The 19975-nt window shown below is 35.9% G+C and overlaps 2 protein-coding genes and 1 non-coding gene across 3 annotated transcripts; all 3 read left to right on the plus strand.

Annotated features, from left to right (window-relative positions):
* The first annotated feature begins 4826 nt into the window (after positions 1-4826).
* On the plus strand, positions 4827-7735 carry LOC141333619 (ankyrin repeat domain-containing protein 16-like). The gene is made up of 7 exons (XM_073838671.1): positions 4827-5255; positions 6480-6700; positions 6780-6822; positions 6897-7005; positions 7108-7269; positions 7360-7438; positions 7520-7735. The coding sequence occupies exons 1-7, from the start codon at positions 4921-4923 to the stop codon at positions 7672-7674; spliced, it is 1104 nt and encodes a 367-aa protein (XP_073694772.1). The 5' UTR covers positions 4827-4920; the 3' UTR covers positions 7675-7735.
* trnay-gua (transfer RNA tyrosine (anticodon GUA)) lies at positions 5340-5427 on the plus strand. The gene is given in 2 exon segments: positions 5340-5376; positions 5392-5427. It is a non-coding gene; the product is annotated as a tRNA-Tyr (tRNA).
* A 1796-nt stretch (positions 7736-9531) lies between the features above and the next one.
* On the plus strand, positions 9532-19749 carry LOC141333615 (rab GDP dissociation inhibitor beta). Its single transcript, XM_073838667.1, has 11 exons — positions 9532-9667; positions 13684-13791; positions 13868-13967; positions 14181-14315; positions 15787-15985; positions 16109-16240; positions 16349-16448; positions 16537-16708; positions 18088-18232; positions 18323-18377; positions 18452-19749. The coding sequence occupies exons 1-11, from the start codon at positions 9623-9625 to the stop codon at positions 18605-18607; spliced, it is 1347 nt and encodes a 448-aa protein (XP_073694768.1). The 5' UTR covers positions 9532-9622; the 3' UTR covers positions 18608-19749.
* The last annotated feature ends 226 nt before the right edge of the window (positions 19750-19975 follow it).

The raw sequence follows: 19975 nt of genomic DNA on the forward strand, positions 1-19975 counted from the left end.
CTGTCTGTCTGTCTGTCTACTATCTGTCTCTGTCTGTCTGTCTACTATCTATCTATCTGTCTACTATCTATCTGTCTGTCTATCTATCTGTCTGTTTGTCCATCTGTCTACTATTTATCTATCGGTCTGTCTATCGATCGATCTATTTATCTGTCTGTCTACTATCTGTCTCTGTCTGTCTGTCTACTATCTATCTATCTGTCTGTCTATATATCTGTCTGTTTGTCCATCTGTCTACTATTTATCTATCGGTCTGTCTATCGATCGATCTATTTATCTGTCTACTATCTGTCTCTATCTGTCTGTCTACTATCTGTCTACTATCTGTCTATCTGTCTATCTATCTATCTATCTATCTATCTATCTATCTATCTATCTATCTATCTATCTATCTATCTATCTATCTATCATCTGTCTGTTTGTCTGTCTGTCTGTCTACTATCTGTCTGTCTGTCTGTCTGTCTACTATCTATCTGTCTGTCTGTCTACTACTTATCTATCTGTCTCTATCTATCTGCCTGTCTACTATCTGTCTGTCTATTTGTCTATCGATCGATTGATCTGTCTGTCTGTCTACTATTTATCTGTCTCTGTCTATCTCTCTGCCTGTTTATGTTTGTTTGTTTGTCTGTTTGTCTACTATCTATCTGTCTGTCTACTATATGTCTGTGTACTATCTATCTGTTTGTCTATATCAGGGGTGCCCAACCCTGTTCCTGGAGATCTACCTACCTGCAGACTTTAGTTCCAGCCCTGCTTCAACACAGCTGTCTGTAATTATCAAGTGCTACCTAAGAGATTAATGAGCTGGTTCAGGTGTGTTTGATTAGGGTTGGAGCTGAACTTTGTAGGATGGTAGATCTCCAGGAACAGGGTTGGACACCCCTGATCTATATCTATCTGTCTGTCTACTATCTAGTCTAGTCTGTCTGTTTACAAATTCAAATTCAAAATTGCTTTATTGGCATGACTGTAAAAAAATACAATATTGCCAAAGCTTTGTATATGTATAGGTAGAGGAACATAATAACAATTAGAAGATATACAAATATTATAACTATTTAAACTTAAATAACAAAATAGAAAAACTGTGTAACAAAATAGAACATGTGAACATTTGATACCACAGTGTTTAACATATAAACACATACACGCTGAGGATCACTGTGGTAGACAATAGGGAAACACACTGAGGTCAGACATAATATACACATTACACACACTAAACACATTCACCTGCTGTCTCTCAGGCTGTGGCACATCCATACATATCTAGCAGCCAGTGCTGCTGTCTGTCCCTCTCCTAGTATTATCTTTAGTTTTTCGTCTTCAGTCATTGTTGTAAAATTTTTTATGATGTTTGTGAATTTATTTATATATAGGTCTCTAATTTATTTAAATTTGTGGCAGTGAAGGAGGAAGTGCGCCTCTGTCTCAATCTCTCCTGTCTCGCAGTGAGCACACACTCTTTGCTCTCTGGGTAACCAGCTCTTTTTGTGTCTGCCGGTTTCGATGGCTAGACGGTGCTGACTGAGCCTGTACTTGGTCAGGATTTGTCTCTGCTTTGTCTCCCTAATACTCTGAAAATATTCTTCCAATTCATAATTTGATTTAATTGTAGTTTGCTTTGCGATTTAGTTTCTTGATCCCAATGTTCCAGATATATATTTTTAGATTGTTTGATTATTTGATTTATTTTGATGTTTGAGCGAGAAGCAGTGCTGGTTAGTAGAGTTAGTCAGGTTAGTAAGTCTCAGAACCAGCTGACTTAGGGGACTTTTTTCGGGATTCAGTTCTTGGGTTTGTAACACTTTAAAATGTAGCGATTCTGTGGGACTCGATTTAAGATGCATCCAGAATTTGAGGGATCTTTTTTGTATATTAATAATCAATGGTAATCGGCCTAATTCTGCCCTACATGCATTATGTTCTCCTTTGTAATTTTAGAATCATTTTGGAGAATTCGGTGTGTAGGGCTTCTGTTGGATGTCTGTCCCATCTAGTGTAGCTCTGATCACTGAGTGGACCCCATACCTCACTTCCATACAGCGCTATGGGCTGAATTACACTATCAAAAATTTTACAAATTGGAATTGGTAATTCAATGTTTTGGAATTTTCTCTTAATTGCATATAGAGCTCTTCAAGCTTTATCTTTAAGAGCATTCACTGCCATACTGAAACTCCCCGATGCAGTGATGATCAGACCGAGGTAAGTGTACTGCATCGTGTGTTCTAGGGCAGTGCTGCCTAGATAGAACTAGTGTCTGTGTTCCTGACATCTGGGCTTTTTCTGAAAGACTATAATGTTGGACTTTTTGAGGTTTACTGCCAGGGCCCAGTTCTGACAGTAAGTCTCCAGCAGGTATAGATGCTGCTGTAGTCCCTGTGGGGTGGATGACAGCAGCACCAGATCATCTGCGTACAGTAAAAACTTTATGTTTTTGTCTTGTAGAGTGAGTCCAGGGGCTGTAGACTGTTCCAACTGCACCGCTAATTCATTATTGTAAATGTTGAACAGTGTTGGACTCAGGCTACAGCCCTGCCGCACTCCTCTTTTCTGGGTGAAGAATTCTGTATGTTTATTGCCAATTCGTATTGCACATTTGTTGTTTGAATACAGTGATTTAATAATGTCATAAACTTTACCCCCTACACCACTTTGTAAAAGATTGTAATATAGTCCGTCATGCCAAATAGAATCAAATGCTTTTTTGAAATCGACAAAGCATGCAAATATTTTTCCATGTTTGTTCTGTTTTACGTGTTTATTGGTTAGGGTGTGTAGGGTGTAAATGTGGTCAGTAGTTCTGTAATTTGGAAGAAAGCCAATCTGACTGGGGCTCAGGACACTGCGTTCGTTAAGGAAGTTCACAATTCTATTGTTTAAAATACTGCTAAATAACTTCCCCAGATTACTGCTCACACAAATGCCTCTGAAATTATTAGGGTCCAATTTATCTCCACTCTTGTGAATTGGGGTAATAAGTCCTTGGCTCCAGATGTCAGGAAAACAGCCTGAACTAAGTACAAGGTTAAATAATTTGAGCACAGCTGTCTGAAACTCAGGTGTGCTGTGTTTCAGCATTTCACCTAGAATGCTGTCAGGACCACAAGATTTTTTTTACCTTTTTGGGTTTTGAGGTTTTTTTGTCAATTCTTCCTGTGTAATTGGGAAGTCGAGTGGGTTTTGATTATTTTTAATTGTGTTTTCATAAGTTTGTAGATTTAGTTTGATCTGATCGTAATTGTTATTGAGTTGTTTTGAAGGGATTTCTTTATATAAATTTTCCAAATGTTTTGTCCAAATATTTCCATTCTGTATTGGTAAATCTTGTGGTTTTGTTGTGTTCAGATTATTCCACATATCCTGATTGTGATTTATTGAATGTTCTATTTCTTGTAGACTTTTTGTCAGATGGTGTTTCTTTTTTTTGATCTGATTGTGTCTTTGTATTGTTTTAATTTTGAACAGTATTCAGTTCTTATTTCAGCATTGTTTGGTTCTTTATGTTTCAGATTTGATAATTTTCTAAGTTGTTTTCTTAATGTTTTGCTGTCTGAGTCAAACCATTTTTCATCTTTTGGTGTTTTTTTTACTATATTTTTTGCCTTTCATTTTCAACTCAGTTTTGCATGTTGCTTTGTTATATATGTGACTTATTTCATTTATAGCCAAATTAACACCATCTTTAGTTGTTTCAGTTTTTTTGCTAATAAATGTAGTAATTAGTAAGTGTAGTAAGTTTTTCAGTTCTTCAGAATTGAGTGCTTGAATAAATTTGTCTGTGCTGTCTGAAGCCCATCTGTATCCTGGCTGGATTTGATACATTTTACAGGTTCTGAGTATGTTTTGTGTTAGTGCGGGGTGTGTTTTAATATAAATGTTAATTTGGTTATGGTCAGAAAGCGGAGTTTGTTGTATGACAGTGAATGCACTGAAGGAGGAGAGGTCCATGTCAGTGATGGCATAGTCTCTGTGTGGAGGTTATTCAGATATTCCTCATCATGGTAAGGGGATTCTGCTGGAGGAATATAAATGGCACAGATATATGTCTATGGTTGAAATGCCAGTTTGATTGTTTAGTTTTAACCAACAATGAAATTTACCAAGTGTAACAATCGAAATGTGTTTGGCCAGACCTTCCTTGTACCACAACAAAGTTCCTCCGGAGTCTCGTCCAAGATGGACTGTACTTAATTTAACTGAGGGCACAATTACTTCATAGTAGCCTGAGGGACAGTAGGTAAGCGCATCCTTTTCGACACCAGGTTTCAGTAAGAATGATAATGTCAGCATCTTTGTTATTTTTCAGAAAAACTGGGCAGAAGGCGGATGTAAAGTTGGTGATTGCACGTTTAAAGGTGTGTAGGGAGCCATTGGTGGATGTGGTGGATGAAGTGTGGTGTTTGTCCAGATGATGTCTGTTTACTATCTATCTGTCTATCTTTTTGTCTATCTCTATCTGTCTATCTGCTATCTATGTATACATCTATCTATTTGTCTTTCTGTCTGTCTACTATCTGTCTGTCTATTTGTCTGTTTGTTTACCTCTGTCTACCATCTGTCTATTTGTCTGTTTACTAGCCTATCTATCTGTCTGTTTATCTATATATCTGTCTGTATGTCTGCTGTCCATTTATCAGTACTTTGTGGTATAGTAAGGAGGATATGTAATGTCATAATGCTTTGTTGTTGTACTTAATATTTTTTTCCTGTTTTATAAGTTCTATAAGAATATTATATCATATAATCTGATAGTGGGACTTTTATTTTGAAGAAAATGGTGGTATCGTCGTCACATTATATCCGACCATGCAGTAAAACACTGGAGGTCTCAGCTATTATAATTTAACTAGTAATGCATCGCTGCTGTGTGTATTTTTTAGCAGTCTATTTAGAAGGGTTTAACTGAGCAACATGGAGGTAGAAAGCATATTAAAGCTCTTAATCAAAGCAGTTCAACATGGAGATCTGTGCACAGTCAGACAGCAACTAAATGAGCACCCCAACAAGCAGTCTGTCATCTACACTCATTTTGGGAAATCCGGAGACACTTTACTGCACTATGCTGCAAGACACGGACACATGGACATCTTGCGTTATTTAATAGAGGAGCTCAACATGGACACTGAGGTGTACAACAACGACTACAAGAGAGCTCTGCATGAGGCTTCTTCCATGAGTCAATATGAGTGTGTGCGGTACCTCATTGCAAGGGGAGCGAAAATAGACAGCTTGAAGAAAGCAGACTGGTACGTCATAAATACTGAAGTGAATACAGGAATTGGTATGTAGTGGATGGAATATCCTATCAGGAAGCAGGGTGGAATTCAACGCCTTCGATAGCTCAGTTGGTAGAGCGGAGGACTGTAGAGGTTCAACACTGTCATCCTTAGGTCGCTGGTTCGAATCCGGCTCGAAGGAAACATTTTTATCCTAATGCAAAATATTTTTTAGTTAATACGCGTTTGTACGCCATGTAACACCAGTGTTATTACTGTTCATTAATTCTATAATTAAAATAAAATGCTTATTATGAAAACTGAAATAAAATTAAGTAACATTAGCTACTAAAACTGAAATAAAAAGATAAAAGTGTTTTCAAAAAACGAATAAAAATGGCAAAAGCGCAAAACGAAATTATTAAAACTGAAAATATAAAAATGAAAGGCAATTCAACATATTGATAAATACTTTTATAGTATATAAATAACATTTTTTTAATAGCTTACATATTTACTAGTGTTACTGTTTAACTGGAGAAATATTCAGTTATTTATGGATTTGGCAAATAAAATATGATATACCATTATTAATCACAGACAACATGAGACTATTTTAAAATAAATAAAAAGGATTATGAAATATACAATGAAAGATGATTAAGAAATATACAACCTTTAACTAAAAAAGTAAATCATTATAAATAAAAAAATAATTATAATAACTGCTTTTAGTGCTGTTTTTACTGGTTGTTTATTTTGAAATAGCTTGTTTTTTTTTCATTTTAGTTTAAATAGTTTTGCTATGTGCTTTTGTCATTTTAATTAATTGTTTGAATATTTCTATTTAGCTTTCATTTATATTTATTTCAGTTTAGTTTATTTTAGTACTTCAGCGTCATGTTTTTCATGTAGTATTTATATTTTATTTTAGCTTTACTTCAATTAACAAAAATTATTTGGTACTGATTTATGATTTAATGATTTAAAAATTAGTTAAATATAAAATAAATACATTTATTAAAATTAAATATATATAGTTTTAGTACTATTATTTTAGCTAGCTTTACTTCAATTAACAAAAATTATTTAGTACTGATTTATGATTTAATGATTTAAAAATTAGTTAAATATAAAATAAATACATGTATTAAAATTAAATATATATAGCTTAAGTAGTATTATTTTAGCTAACAATTTCAACACTGCTCTTTGTTCTTGTGTTTTATCAAAACTGACTTCTAACCTTTCTAGGACCCCTCTTATGATGGCCTGTACCCATCGAAACCTCGAGGTTGTCTTGGAGCTGCTGAATCACGGTGCTGACCCAATGCTGCAGAACAAGGATGGATGGAACTCATTCCACATTGCATGCAGAGAAGGAGATCCAGCCATCATACACCACCTCCTACTGGCCAAACCCGAGGTCTGGAAGACAAAAAGCAAGACTGGCAGGACGCCCCTCCACACTGCTGGTATGCAAGCATATGAATGAATGTTTTCCCAAATTTAACAGATTTGCATTCATATATCTGCTTTTTTTTCTCACTCAAGCTATGCACGGCTGTGAGGATGCAGTGCAGATTCTGCTTCAAAGGTAACATATTTTAAATATGAGTGTTTATAGCACACTTCCTTCCTATTTTGCTCACGTTTTGCATGTTAATTCAGTTGTAGCTATGAGCCTGATGGAAAGGACAGCTGTGGAGTCACACCATTTATGGATGCAATAAGAAATGGACACATAGCTATTGCTAAAATTCTCCTTATGAATCACCAGGTAAGCACATATTATAAATATCATTCACTTACATTAATATTATACATATCATTCACTTACATGTTTTTCTTATACTAGAGCATGTCCCTGTTTTTTTGGTAGGCATCTCCCTCAGCGGTAGATATTCTCGGTGCGCAGCCCCTACACCAGGCCGCTGTAACTGCTCAGGAAGAAGCGCTTTCTTTCCTTGTGCGCAATCTTGCTATCGATATAAACTCAAGAGCCACAAAACTGGAGCTGACTGCATTGCACTACGCTGCTAAGGTTGTATCTGTTGCATTAAACATGAAACACAGTTAAGATAAACACGCTTTCTCTTCTAATCTGGCTTCGATCTCAATGCTCATTTTTCAGGAAGGTCACACAAGCGCTGTAAAAACACTGTTCGCTCTAGGCGCTGATCTACATGCAAGAGACACAAAAGGAAGATCAGGTATGGATTACACTTTCCAGTGTATTTTACTGTTTGACACCACATTATTAGGAACCCAAAGTAATTTTTTATGGTTTGCAGCTCTACATATGGCCTGCATTGGGCAACATGTGGATGCTGTTAGGATGCTGCTACAATTGGGACTCACAGACACTAAAGACGACACAGGCAACACAGCAAGACAGTATGCCAAAAAACCTCACGTTAAAGAAGTGTTCGAAAGTTTGAAAATGTAAGCACTTTGTCAAATCAATAAACTATTGCTTTGAATGAATGTTAAGAAAAGTGGAGACACAACGTTACAAAATAAATGATTTTTATGAAAGTCGACCATGTGGTAAATTTTTTTTATTTGTGTCTTTTCATATGAAGAGCATGACATAAAACCCTTGGAACATGAACTTGACTTTAAAGCAATTTAGGTAATTGTTTGTACACATTTGTGGCAACTCGTGAACAAATCTGTTCTGCTCTTTTAAGAACATTTTCAGAAATGGTCCCCCTTTCTAAATGAGTCTGAATGAACCGATTGATTCTAAATGATTTTTCGATATGCTGTTTTAATAAAGTAGTTAGTCGGAATGCCGCTGTTTTTCATCGTTTGGGTGAATTAATCATTTCATAATGCAAAAATGCCTATGTGTCGCCATCTACTGGCGTAACGATGTGACCTATAGAAAGCAGGGTTGTCAGGTTTACACAATAAAACCCACCCAATTGCTACTTAAAACTAGCCCAGTGACATTTCGAGAGGGTTCCCTGGTAAAATATTTGCATTCCAGGAACTAAATATATCGTTACTGGGGTCACCTCAACCCGCGGACATGAAAAACAACCTGCGGCAACAGTGTTAAAGTAGCCCAATTCTGCTGTGAAACCACAGACTTGGCAACACTGATAAAAAGAATCACTTTAGTCATTTTTGTGAGTTTTTGAACAGTTGAATGTCGCATAATCTGCTGTAATTCATCTAATATCAAAATTGAGTTATATAGGCCTATGTATTATCTTCTTAGCTTTACTGTTATTCTTTATAGAAATTAAAGAAACAAAAATCAATGAAACACGATCTAATACTTAGTACAACTGACATACACTACCAGTCAAAAGTTTTTAAAAATATTTTAAATGTTTTTTTAAAGAAGCATGCATTTATTTGATCCAAAGTACAGCAAAAACAGTAAAATATCTGAAATGTTTTTACTATTTCAAATAACTGTTTTCTATTTGAATATATTTTAAAATGTAATTTATTCCTGTAATTCCAAAGCTGATTTTTCTAGCAGCATTACTCCAGTCACATGAAAAAACGTTTATTATTATTTTGAAAACAGCTGAGTAGCATGTTTCAGGTTTCTTTGATGAATAGAAAGTTCAGAGGAACAGCATTTATCTGAAATAGAAATATTTAGTAAAATTATAAATGTCTTTATCATCACCTTTGATCAAATTAAAGCATCCTTAATATAAGTATTAATTTCTATGATTTCTTTCCCAAAAATAAATAAATAAATACTTAAATTATTACTCCAAGCTTTTGAATGGTAGTGTATGATGTTGCAAAAGATTTTTATTTCAGATAAATGCTTTGGATATTTCCATTCTTTCAAAAACTTTAAAAAATGTACTCAACTGTTTTAAATATTGATAATAATGATTTCTGAAGGATCATGTGGCACTGAAGACTGGAGTAATGAGCAAGGATGCTGATAATTTAGCTTTGATCGCAGGAATAAACTACATTTTAAAATATTCAAATAGAAAGCAGTTACTTTAAAGAGTAACAATATTTCACAATATTGCTGCTTTTGCTATGTTTTGGATCAAATAAATGGAGGCTTGGTGAGCAGAACTTAGTACTAGTAGTGTGTATTTTATTTTGTATGCAATATGTGATATTTCTGTGAACGTATTAAAAGATTTAAATCACTGGGATGAATCAAAATCCCCCCACTTCAAGCAGGTGAGCATTTCTGATAGTCAGGGGGCGGGAGTATACGCTCACGGCGATTGACAACACAGTGCACCAATCGCATCTGAGAACGCGAAAACTCACACGCCCTGCCCACTTCAGCCACACCCACTGGGGTGACGTGACAGCGCACTTCTTTCATTTCCAGCTTTGCAAGATCTCCATTTTCTTCGGGCCGACGCGTAGGAAAAGAGGATTAAAGACGAGGAAAAATGAATGAAGAATACGACGTTATCGTGTTGGGAACCGGGCTGACGGTATCAGAATATTATTTAACCCAAATACGCTTTCTTACACGATGTAAAAATCTTGAGAAAAACCACAGTCAGAGGCTGTTTCGATCTTGCTAGGCGGTGCTGTTACTGTACCGCTCAGTTTAGAAGGCTAATTACTAACATGCTAATTTTAGCATCATGCTAATCAGCAACCAGTCAAAGTCTATCGGATATGCTATTTAGCAACAATGCTAGCGTTAGCCTCAGGGTAATAGGCATTCATTCTAACCGTACGGTTGTGCTAATCTCTGTGCTAACTTTAGCATCTGTTATAGTTATGCATTGGCGCTCAGCGCCGCGGCTAACGCTGCTTCGCAGGCCTCGGTTATAAATTTTACGGTGTTTTGTGATTACACAAGACTAATTCATATCGCATGTACATGTTGTTTAATACCAAGTTAATAACACATCAAAGACGTGGTGTTTTGTTATTTTAGTCTGACATTTTAGATCAAATGTTTCGGTTTGTAATAAGGTTTTCATATTTTGACAGTGCCAACTAACGCTAACGTTACATAGCTTGCGTTCAGTGTCTAGGTAACGTTAATAAATGGTTTCTAATTTTAATGAAAGCTATGCTTATTATTATTATTATTATTAACCTCTTATAAAATTGTTCAAATGCATATTTTTATCTGCTTTTTAAAACGCAACGTTAGTCTACAAAGTGCGCACTGGCTTCCTCAATGCTGATGTGTTATTTTCAGGTTGCCTTCATAGTTATTTTAAGGGTAGAGGATTGTTTCATACATTTTTATTAATATGAAACGAAAAAATGAACCAATTTTGAGACTACTTATTACGTCAGTATAGGTCAGTAAACAACCGCACCCTTAAGTGAAACAGAAAACCTTCATTACATATTCCATTGCAATGCTTTTGTATGCCTGCTCAGTCAGTCGGTCATGCAGGAAGTTGTTTTATGCCTATAATGTAGGCTTTTACCTGCAAAATTGCACTATTTATAGTATACATCATTGTAAATACGCACCTTTAAATGATGCATCAGGAAACACCCATGATGAAAATTATTCCTGGCTCCCACTGTACTTTGCTTTTGGTGAAAGTAATTTGTTTAGTGGGGCAGTCCCTGAAAACATTACTTCCTACAGGATCAAGTCACAGTTTTGGCAATTTCTCATTTTAAAGTAATAAAACATGCACTTAAGTCTTCATAAACATGCATTTGTAGTATCATAAAGTTTTAAACAGGATATTCATCCTGCCAGACTTAAGTGTGCATTAAAATTGCATTTTATTGATTGCAAATATTGAATATGCACATTTCATTGCTTTTACTAAAGGTTTGGCTTGGTCTAATGTCTTTAAAGAAACCTATACACAGTGATTCCCCTAAAACAGGAAGTGTGGGAAGCGAACAGAGGACGTTTTTGTGAAGGGGTGCATTAGGCTATCAGTAGAGAACCAGAAAGGCGTTGGTTCGCTTTGTAGAGGAACCGAGACTGACGTCTTCTGTTTAGTTCTGCAAATCAGACTAAAATGGCAAGCTGATGGTGGCATACAATTAAAAAATGAGCAACTCATAGTCTTGGCTGTTTTTTGAGGAATTCCTCACAGTTCTTGAGGCCACAGTCTCCCTGAGTGTAGTAAGGCTTCTGGTATTACATGGCTTATTGCATAATCCCTTTAGCCTGAGCGGGACAGTGTAGTTCTGGAAGTTAGGAGCATTGATGCTTAAACTGTTTTGAATTTGATTAGAACAAATGTCACGAGGGTCCTGCCCATTTTAAAATGTGCATTTATACCAATTCTTATTCTGGCTTGTTATTCTTCGTAAAATTTTATAATAAAACATTGCTTTATCACTGTCTTTGCATTTGCTCTTTTTATTGCCAGCTATGTCGTCTCGTATTGTGTAGACGACGCCTCTTTCTCCACATAATGTGATGAATCATCTACAGCGGATTGATGGGAAAAGGCAACAAACAAAAGGCACATCAAATACTGGGTGATTGAGCTTTCGGACGCAGAAGAGTAGGAGAAAAGTGTTTTACTGGAGCGTGATGATTTCTGTCGCTGATAGAGTCATCTGAAGCCAGAACGCTGGATTCTCAGCAGGTGTTTAACGCCATGAAAGAGAGAGACAAATGTCAGGAGCGTTTCTTAGGGCCTTTCATGTGACTGCAGCCTGATTCTTTAGTAAGGAGAAGCAGGTGGTGTTCAAGTAAATGTTAAAGTTTAACCCTTATTGCTGTTAAAAAGGTCTTTGGATTTAGTTCACAGTCATTTTGCTTCACAATTTTTTATTCTTTGAGCTGAGTCATGGTGATTTGAGGTGAGGACATCAATTATGTGGGCATGACACATTGCTTTTTGAAGTGTAAAACAGCATTTTCTGTCAAAAAATGGTGTTAAACACCAATTCTACTCATGAGGGTTTCCTTTGACCATACTTTTCTCACAAAATGAATGTGAATTAATAATTACAGTAAAACAGTGCCACATTTAGCGGCTTTGATCTGCTGAGAAGTAGGTCTTTTTGTTACTATCCAACACTGACCTGTTCTCACTTAGCAGTGTGATGCAAAGCAGGCGTTGTCTTGTTTAGATATTTTCTTACATATTTGTAATGCTAAGGCTTTGGCTCGTCTCCACTCAGATGGATTGTGTTACTCTCATACCTCATCTCAACATTTGCAGTGAATTGATTTGTGAGCTTATAATGAAGAAGAAAACACTTTGAGTTCCTGTTGTTAATCGCTTTATGATCTGTCATATGGCTTCTGTTGCGTGTAAAGTCCACTCCATCACATGATCTGTAGGTTGGCTGTTTCTAATCATTTATTGTGGCCTGTGAGAGGACAGTGTTTCAGCATTACTTGAAGCGTCTGTGCTTGTGTCAGTTTTTTAAACAAAGCGTCTGTCATAAGAGTTGTAAAAATGTTATGATAGTGTTGTTAACGAAAACAATAAAAGTGTTTATGATATTTGAAATAAGGCTAAAATAAAATATAAATATTGAATAGAAAGCTTAAATACAAATTACAAATGCTGCCTTGGCACCAAACTGAAATAGTTAAGTACTAAAATTGCTTAAATGAGAACGGAAATAGAAATAAAAGCAAAACTATAGTTATAACACGTTTTGTTTTTATATAAAAAAAATAATACATAATTGTGACACTGGACCACAAAACCAGTTTTAATTGGCATGGGTATATTTGTAGCAATAGCTATACATTGTATGGGTCAAAATTATTTATTTTATTCCAAACTTTAGGATATTACCTAAAGGTTATGTTCCATGAAGGTATTTTGTAAATTTCGTAAATGTGTATCAACCTAATTTTTGATTAGTAATATGCATTTCTAAGAACTTAATTTGGACAACTTCAAAGGCGATTTTCTCAATATTTAGATTTTTTTTTGCACACTCAGATTTGAGATTTTCAAATAGTTGTATCTCAGCCAAATATTGTCCTATCCTATCAAACCATACATCAGTGTAGCTTTTTTATTCATATTTCAGATAATGGATAAATCTCAATTTCAAGAAACTGACCCTTATGACTGGTTTTGTGGTCCAGGGTCACAAATAATATTATAAATGTGTTGAATGTTCAGTTCATGTCTGCTCTTCTGTATAGTTCATACAGCTGTAACTAGGTTAAGTTGTTTTTCCTAGTGATAGACAGTTTATGATCGGTAAAGCCGTCTGTTTCATTCTTGTAAAGCGTACAGGACATTCCTCTGACATCCTTTTGACCTACTCCACACTGCCTTTAAAAAAAAAAGTAAAAATGTGCTAGGGCTTGTTTTAAAGGCATGTCTACAGGATGTCAATCTGCTTGGATTGGTTTTGTAAAACCTTATGCAAGCTTTGTTTAAATCAAGGACAGTAATGTATCATTTTATTTACTACAGATATGCAACTTGCTTCAAAGCCACTAGAATACTGGTTTTGAATGACCTGGGGTCATCATGGTCACATGTCTGAGATGTGTTGTACCGAATCTGCATTCATGTGTTTCCTCTAGGAATGCATCCTGTCCGGGATCATGTCCGTGAAGGGGAAGAAGGTTCTGCACATGGACAGGAACTCGTACTATGGAGGGGACAGTGCCTCCATCACCCCTCTGGAGGATGTAAGTCACTGTTTGACACCATGGCTATTCTCCAAATCTCCACAGACACTAACATTGTCTTTTGGTTTGCTCACAGTTGTACAAGCGTTTCAGCCTTCCAGGCACCCCTCCTGAGTCCATGGGAAAGGGCCGTGACTGGAACGTGGACCTCATTCCCAAATTTCTAATGGCCAACGGTAGGAAGCAACAACAACATCAATGTTTACATTTACCTTTCAGTCTTGGGATCTGCAATCTCGGCCAAATACACAGCACGTTCTGGTTCGTTCTGTGCCAGGCGCTGCAGGCGCCCTCGGTCACGCTTATCCTGTTGCTTAACAATTTTCTGTCAATCTTGAAATGCCTCAAGAATACAATAGATGCTGATTGTGTCTTTTTCGCAATCATAGGTCAGCTGGTCCGTATGCTGCTGATCACACAGGTGACGCGTTACCTGGACTTCAAAGTGATTGAGGGCAGCTTCGTCTACAAAAAGGGCAGCATCTACAAAGTGCCCTCCACTGAGACCGAAGCTTTGGCATCCAGTAAGTGACATTTTGCAATTCGGGTAATCTAAAGATAGGAACTACATGTTTTTGCAAATGCAGCAGAGATTTGCTTCTGGGGTTTTTTTTCCTGTTGGATTGGCAGAAGGATCAAATTGAAACTGGCGATTTCAAATCAGCTCTTGCCAGTTTTGTTGTGTTGTTCATCAGATGGTCAGTGAACAGGCTGTGGGCGGCCCATGGATCTGGCCATCTGAGGCAGAGATGGCCAAGTAGTGTTTTATTGTCTGAACCAGGGTTACTATCATTAACAAAACTATTTAAAAAATATATATATATATTGAAATAAAGTGGATATGAAATAAAATATAAATATTAGATTAAAATGTATAAGTTGCAGGACTAAAATAATTTATTTACTAATTTTATTTATAACTGGTAAATAAATAAAGATTACAACTAAAGTAAGTTAAAGCTAAATAGAAAATACAACTTAATGTCTTTTATACTTGTACGTTTATGCTTAATGTAAATTAGTGCTGTCAAATGATTCATCACAATTAATCGCATCCAAAATAATTTTTTGTTTAGATAATAATATATGTGTGTACTGTGTATATTTATTATGTATAAATGCACACATATGCTTGTGGGTCAAAGATGCAAAAGAGTTTAAGCATTAAAACAACGTGTAATACTTTTTAAATTGGTTTTGTTTGTTTTAATTTGTTGTTGCTTTTCCTAAAAAATATTATAAAGTTAAAATATTTCTACATTTGCCACTATCCTAGGTTTTGCCCATTTGTCAGTAAGAATTTTTACTCATTTAAAACACAATAAAATTTATACATTAATATGTACAAGTCAGAATAAGCATGTTGTTTGAATTTATACATAAATATTGTTACACTTAATGTCAATGTAACATTATTTCAACCAAATGGTGACATTTGACGCCTTAAAAGTAGACACTTTACTTACATTTAATGTGCATTCTATGGACATGACATCTTAATGTCTTTGACCCACATATATATTTAAGAAAAATTGTATTTTTATGTATTAATTTATATATAATATCAATTATATGAATATAAATATATACATGTAAATATTTTGAAAGTATAGGGTAATACACACACCATATAATATGTGAACAAACTTTTATTTTGGATGCGATTTAATCGTTTGACAGCACTACTTAAAATATTAATAAAACTATAATAATGTTTAAAAAACTAAAATCACCCTGGTATGAAGTGAGGGTCTGTAATGAGTAAAAGAGGAATTACAATGTAGTGATGATTTTGGACGTCTCGCCCTACTTCCTTTTTGATTAATTTTGTAACATAATGAAATGATTGTGTGTAAAACAGTTCTGTAGTTCCTTTTTTGAATTGCAGACTAAGTGAGAGATGGATGTTTTGTTCCTAAAATACATCCAGTCAAACAAAGTGCATGCTGCCTGGAAAAAAATACCATTCTTTAACATGTATCAATTGTCTTACAGGCCTCATGGGACTTTTCGAGAAGAGGCGATTCAGGAAGTTCCTCGTGTTTGTTGCCAACTTTGATGAAAATGACCCAAAGACCCTGGAGGGAGTGGACCCAAAAAAGACCACCATGCGAGATGTGTACAAAAAGTTCGACCTCGGGCAGGATGTTGTCGACTTCACCGGCCACGCTCTCGCACTCTACCGCACAGATGAGTGAGTCAAAACCTCATCTGCTTTTTGGAAAAAGTTCACCTAAAGCACTGACAAAATCACAAGCTTGTTTGCTCCATGAAGTTAAACCTGTTTGTGTGGTGTTTGTGTTGCTTATCCATCCAGATACCTGGATCAGCCCTGCATGGAGACGATAAACAGGATTAAGTTGTACAGCGAGTCTTTGGCGAGGTATGGAAAGAGTCCATATCTGTACCCTCTCTATGGCCTGGGAGAGCTGCCCCAAGGCTTCGCCAGGTGAGTTTCCCCTCTGCTGCTAACAATCAAATCATTTTTAAACCATTTTGTGTGGTTAGATGGCAGTACTCTGTAAGTGCACTAGCAGTTTATTTTTGTCACTTCCAGATTAAGTGCCATTTATGGAGGAACCTACATGCTGAACAAGCCCATTGAGGAGATTATTGTAGAGAACGGCAAAGTGGTGGGCGTCAAATCTGAGGGAGAGGTGAGTTTCTGTTGAAAGCTGTGTGAAATTGGTCTGATTTATATTTAAAATGTGCTGTGACTAACATTTGTTTATTCTTCATGGTCAGATCGCTCGCTGCAAGCAGCTGATTTGCGACCCCAGCTATGTCATGGACCGAGTCAGCAAGGTGGGTCAGGTGATCCGGGTCATCTGCATTATGAGCCACCCTATCAAGAACACCAGCGATGCCAACTCCTGCCAGATCATCATCCCTCAGAACCAGGTCAACAGGAAGCACGGTTAGTCTGACAGGAAGCCACAGCACTTGCATGTTTTATGGGCTTTTATCATATTTTAATCTTGCATTATTTTAAATACGGTGTAAGAGTTCACACTAACTCAGATTTGAGTTGGCTTAAAAATTACCAATGAAATTTGAGTTTTGTTACCAGTTTTAATTACACAAGAAAAGTGTTTTATTTTAGAAGTTAAATAGCTAAATATAAATATGAACATTAAGCTTTCCAATATATGTAAGTAAAATTCAGATTTTATGTAGGCAGTTGTGACCCTGGACCACAAAACAGTCATAAGTATAAATTTTTCATCATCTGAACAATGAATAAAGATGCTTTCCAATACAATATTTGGCCAAGAAACATATATTTGAAAATCTGTAATCTGAGGGTTCAAAAAATCCAAATATTGAGAATAATAATAATAAATGAAATTCTTTGCCATGCATATTGCTAATCAAAAATTAAGTTTTGATATATTTAAGTAGGAAATTTACTAAATATCTTCATGGAGCATGATGCTTGCTTAATATCCTAATGATTTTTGGCATAAAAGTACAATCTATCATTTTGATCCATACATATATTTTGGCTATTGCTACAAATATACCCGTGCTACTTAAGAGGGGTTTTGTGATCCCGGGTCACAATTATTCAAGATGACTAAATGAATGTGTGGATATAGGCTGCATTTATTTTATTAAAAATAAAGAAAAGACAAGAAATATTGTGAAATATTATTGCAATTTAAAATAGTGGTTTTCTATTTAAATAATTTTGACAATATAATTTATTCCTGTGATGCAAAGCTGAATTTTCAGCATCATTACTCCAGTCACATGATCTTTCAGAAATCTTTCCAATATGCTGATTTATTATCAATGTTTACGTTTGTGGTCAGTCATTTTTTTTTCTCATTCTTTCTTTCTTTGAAAGAAATACTTTTACTCAGCAAGGATGTGTTAAATTGATAAAAAGTGATTTCTATTTTAAATAAATGCTGTTCTGAACTTTTCTTTCGTCTAAGAATCCTGAAAAAATAAAAAGATGAGCGTTTTGACTCAAATATTTCAATTTCGCTAATTATAAATGTTTCTCGAGCACGAAAACAACATATTATAATGGTTTTTGAAGGCTCATGTGAGATTGAAGGCTGAAGAGTAATGGCTGCTAAAAATTCAGCTTCGCCATCACAGGAATAAACACATTTTAAAATATATTTAAATAGAAACGCTGTTTTAAATTGTGTTTTTTAAATTGTTTTTATTGTAGTTTTGATTGAATAAATGCTCAGCGTTGGTCAGCATAAAAATGTTCAAAAACAATAAAAATATTACCTACCTCAATCTTTTGTGCATTAAAATCATTTTCTTTTTTTTAAGATATCTATGTGTGCATGATCTCTTACGCACACAACGTGGCAGCCCAGGGTAAATACATAGCCATAGTTAGCACTACTGTGGAGACCAGCGACCCTGAGAAAGAGATCAAACCAGCCCTGGACCTTTTGGAGCCGGTTGAGCAGAAGTATGTTTGCGTGTCTATATCTACAACTTACTTTAACATGCATGCAATCGGATAAATAAAATAATTTTTCTGTCTATGATCTTTCTGCAGATTTGTGAGCATTAGTGACCAGTATGCACCAACCGATGTGGGATCTGACAGCCAGGTGAGTGTTTACATCATGCTTACTTGATATACAAAGAGTGATTAAGTACTAAGTTTGTTTTTATCTACACCCAGGTCTTTATCTCTCGCTCCTACGATGCCACGACCCACTTTGAGACAACCTGCGACGATATCAAAGACATCTACAAGCGAATGACGGGCACAGAGTTTGACTTTGCCGAAATGGAACGCAAGAAGAACGACATCTTCGGAGACGCCGCTGACCAGTAAACTAGCTCCAGCTGCTCTTGAATATCAGATATTCAGACGATCATAATCTTAACATTAAAAAAAAAAAGAAAAAAAAGGCAAACATACTGGGCGAGAGCTGGCTATTCCAAGCGTATGTTTTGCCCTTAATGGAATTTCATGTAAACCGTTATACAAATTTAGCATTTTTTTGTGGGGGGGGGGAGAAGGGGAGAAGGTTCTGCCAGTCTGCTTTTTATAATCAGGAAACGAGATCCATTTTGCACTGATTGTTTATCAACGCCCTGTATTCGGTTTCCATCATGTGATCTTTATCTCAACCTGCTTAGACATGGGATGTGAGAAGTCCAAAGATGCCAAATAAGATGTATTCGAGTGATATGAAGAAATGCATATTTTTAAAATGTATTGGTGTTGGCTGTCGAGAGGAGGGGGATCGGGTTTTGCAAAATTGTAAAATGATCTGTTTTGAGTTCGAGCAGGTTTAACAGCACACGCTTTTATTTTTAAAAGAAACTATCTACTTCTAAGGTAACTTCCAGGGATTATTCTTTGTTCTATTTTCCTACAAATTACAACTGGTGCTTAAACTAGTATCCTGAATCTTTAGGTTGAGATATTTCTAAAGTTTCCTGCGTTTACAGATCGAAGGGAAGTATCAAGCACACACTGTGTAGATAATCTTTTATGTAATCCGTGTCCAACCACACAGTATTCGTTTTGCAAAAAGCTCACGTGATTTGACATAACTGACCCCCCTTTAGCTGTAAATTGTGCTACTTGTCGGAAGGGCCTGGGTTTCTTTCAGCTTTGCATCTCTTTTCTGATGGGTTATGCGTGATTCTAAGGCCACTATGCGGAGGTTATCACACGTCAGTGGGAAAAGCTGCTTAACTGTAAGTCTCGAATCTGCTTGTCTAGTGTGTGTGTTAGGGAGCTCTCCTTCTCCCTCGCCTCAGAGCAGAGAGAGGAGCAGCCAGTGTCTCCTCAACGGCTCTGGCGTGTTAGCAAGGACCAAAATGTCTATGGCAGTATTGACATGACCGGGGCCCTGTGCAAAATGTCACCAATGTTTTAAAAAAAGACAAACAAAAACAAATGCTAAAAGGATGGGGCTCAAATGATTTCTGTACTGCGAAGTAAAAATGTTAACTTGTGGAAAACTGACTTTGTGTTTTTATTTATTAAGTACAAAAGACCTAGTATCATTCCAGAATTTTAGAAACTGATATTAAATGTGACCCTGGACCACAAAACCAGTCTTAAGTAGCACAGGTTTGTTTGTGTACCATTGTATAGGTCAAAATTATAGATTTTTCTTTTATGCCAGAAATCATTAGGGTATTAAGTAAAGATCATGTTCCATTTAAGATATTTTGTAAATTTCTT

The sequence above is a fragment of the Garra rufa genome, chromosome 4 (assembly GCF_049309525.1).
Source record: "Garra rufa chromosome 4, GarRuf1.0, whole genome shotgun sequence".
NCBI classification, from domain to species: Eukaryota; Metazoa; Chordata; class Actinopteri; order Cypriniformes; family Cyprinidae; genus Garra; species Garra rufa.